Here is a 2,587-nt window from a genome sequence, read left to right on the forward strand (position 1 = left end):
AATCTAAGGCCAAAGCATTCATACGTAAGAATAAGTGTATTTATTTGGGAGCTGGGTGGTGGGTCCCTCAAAGAGTAAAGGAATGAAAAAACCAACAACAGAACTGGATCTGTTAAAAGGGGACAGGAATGTGTGAGTAAATTCGAAGTGTTGGTGACTCAGTAGGGAAAAGGATGCTGAGAGCCTAGGGCGCTTTTTTTTCCCTCCTGGTCTTAAAAGCTAGGTTAGGCTTTTAAAATGCAAGCAGGAACCAATCTGCTTGTGACCTGTAACCGAAAAATTCTGGGCTAGCAAGCCACACACTTATCTCTCAATCATCTGCCTTTATATAGACAACATAACATTTGAAAAAAAAAAAATGACCGGAAGGGTCATTCCGCCTCCCCATCCCATCATTCTACAGAGGAAGTCGGTCAAGACAAGTTCTTTGCACAGGGTCTCTCAAGTCCAGACTAGGGGGCAGGATGTCACTCAATGGTAGAGCGCTGGTCTATGCAGGGACTCCCAGCGGTTCACAAACAAGTCCTGACAGGAGTCTGACCTCCCTGTCAGTCTTTCCAAACAACAGCCTGCTCTTTAGAACTAACACACAGCTTCGTCTAGGAAACGGCAACTCACTGATTTTCGGACTTTCAATTCAGTTAACCACAAACCAGGTGTTAAACATAAGTTTGTACATACTGTAGTTAAAGAACATAAAACCCCCACAACCCTAAACAAGAAAGCCACAAATTAAAACAAAGGATACGTTGTTGCTCTGTGGTTCACCCGGGCGTGTAATTCCCCCTACCACACTCCACTTGAGATCTGTATAGGAGACCCCTCCTGGTTCCCAGAACTGTTTTCTCCCAATCGGCAGCCATGCTTACTTACCTTCTTCTCCGGCATGTTCAGAATCCTTTAGGCTTTTTGTGCAATGAGGAAACGCGAGGGTAAGTCTGGTCAGCTGGCTGAGTACGATCAGAAGTGGAAACATAGTCTAGCAACTGTCATACAAACTAAAACAAAAGTAACAAAGACATTTTTTTAAAAAAAGGGGGGGAAAAAGCCCCTGTCTCCGCGGGTTGGGTTTGAGTAGGAACTGAGTCAAAGACCTGTTGTACTCAAAGCCGCGGTGCCACTGCGCCCCACGCGCGGTTTTTAATCTATCAGACCCAAGGCGCTCCGGGCAGGTGAAACCCCTCGAGCTCCGGGGAACAAAAGCTGCTCCCCGGAATCTGCGGAGGAGAGGTCGGACACAGGCCAAGGCAGACGCGACTCTGGCCGGCGCAGACCGGCAGCTAGATGCCGGAATACCACCGCCTAGGCATCCCCTCCCGGTGACTCCCCACTTCTCCACCCCGAGCCGCACCTGCGTCCCCGGGAACATGTTCCACCAGCCTTGGGAGGGAGCCGAGGTGTCTGCTGGTCCCCGAGGCGGCCTGGCTCTGTGTCGCTGACGCTGTCTGGATCCCGGCGACAGTCGGAGCCTGGCCCTTCGCGCGCCCGGGTGACACCAGCGCGCTGAGGAGGCGTCTGGGATCCGCGTAGGGGCGCTCGGGGAACGCGCGCGGCGCGGAACCCAGCCTGTGTCCCCGGGACGCCGTCACGGCAGCGGGACAAGGAGGAGAGGCGTGTCTTTGGCGGTCACCTGGAGGAGCTCCTCCTCCTGGACTAGGTCCTCCGCCCTGCGCGACCGCGCTGCTCTCAGCTGGAGGCTGCTAACGCCCTGGGCGCAACGAAAGTTTTCCCAACTTAGATGCGAAACTTGGGGTTCCGAGGTTACCTTCGGTCAGCTGTTCTCACGGGAGGTCCAGGGATGAGAGCACAATATTCACCCGAGAAAAATACATTTGTTCGTGATTTGCGTTGACGCGTGACCCAAAAAATTAATTATTTTTTTTGTCTACAAAAAATTTTGCCTACAAAATTCTTTCACGATGTCTCTGATGTCAGATTTTTTTTCCATGATAACAAGGCATGGTTTCACCTCTTTCACTTTCATGTTCTCTCTCTCTCTCTCTCTCTCTCTCTCTCTCTCTCTCTCTCTCTCTCTCTCTCTCTCTCTCTCTCTCTCTCTCGTTTACAGTGGAAATTTCCAGAAGCTATTTGACATGCAATGATATCATCACTCTGCTAACGATTAAAACACCAATGGATGAATGCTTGGGATTTTTTCATATCTTTCATACTACTAGGTTAGTGTCGGTATGCAAATTTTAACAGAATTGAACAAATTGTGCCTATTCTCAGTACATTTCTGCTTTTATTAGGTATTTTTGGCCATACCGGGACATCTAACTTCATCCTTCTTGGACAAGTAATCTTAGATCTTGAACTTTTCATTAAGTTTTTTTCAGAAAAGAAAGAACAGCAAGCACACTGTGTTGTTGTGAAACGAAGTAAAATTTTGGAAAGTTCTCTTTTAAAATGTTATGTGAGCAGTATCATTACAAATAACTCAAGAGGCCCTGAGCTCACCGTTTGAGAATAGAGATCTAGGACAGTGTATCTCCATATTCTTCATGTCCAAAAAACATGCTTTGTCACTCTTGGGAATAATCTTTTACATTCTGTGCTTTGGCCAAAGTGGCCTGGAACTTGGTAA

The 2,587-nt window shown here is 48.1% G+C and overlaps 1 protein-coding gene across 1 annotated transcript in view; it reads right to left on the reverse strand.

Moving 5' to 3' along the window:
• Prrg4 (proline rich and Gla domain 4) overlaps positions 1 to 1,463 on the reverse strand; it is a 22,879-nt gene extending 21,416 nt beyond the window's left edge. The window contains exons 1-2 of the mRNA XM_059259462.1: positions 1,352 to 1,463; positions 874 to 998 (exon numbers count right to left, since the gene is read on the reverse strand). Of these exons, the coding sequence (XP_059115445.1) occupies positions 874 to 976 (103 nt within the window). The 5' untranslated portion in view covers positions 977 to 998; positions 1,352 to 1,463. The remainder of the gene's footprint in view (positions 1 to 873; positions 999 to 1,351) is intronic.
• Between the last annotated feature and the right edge of the window lie 1,124 nt (positions 1,464 to 2,587).

The sequence above is a fragment of the Peromyscus eremicus genome, chromosome 4 (assembly GCF_949786415.1).
Source record: "Peromyscus eremicus chromosome 4, PerEre_H2_v1, whole genome shotgun sequence".
NCBI classification, from domain to species: domain Eukaryota; kingdom Metazoa; phylum Chordata; class Mammalia; order Rodentia; family Cricetidae; genus Peromyscus; species Peromyscus eremicus.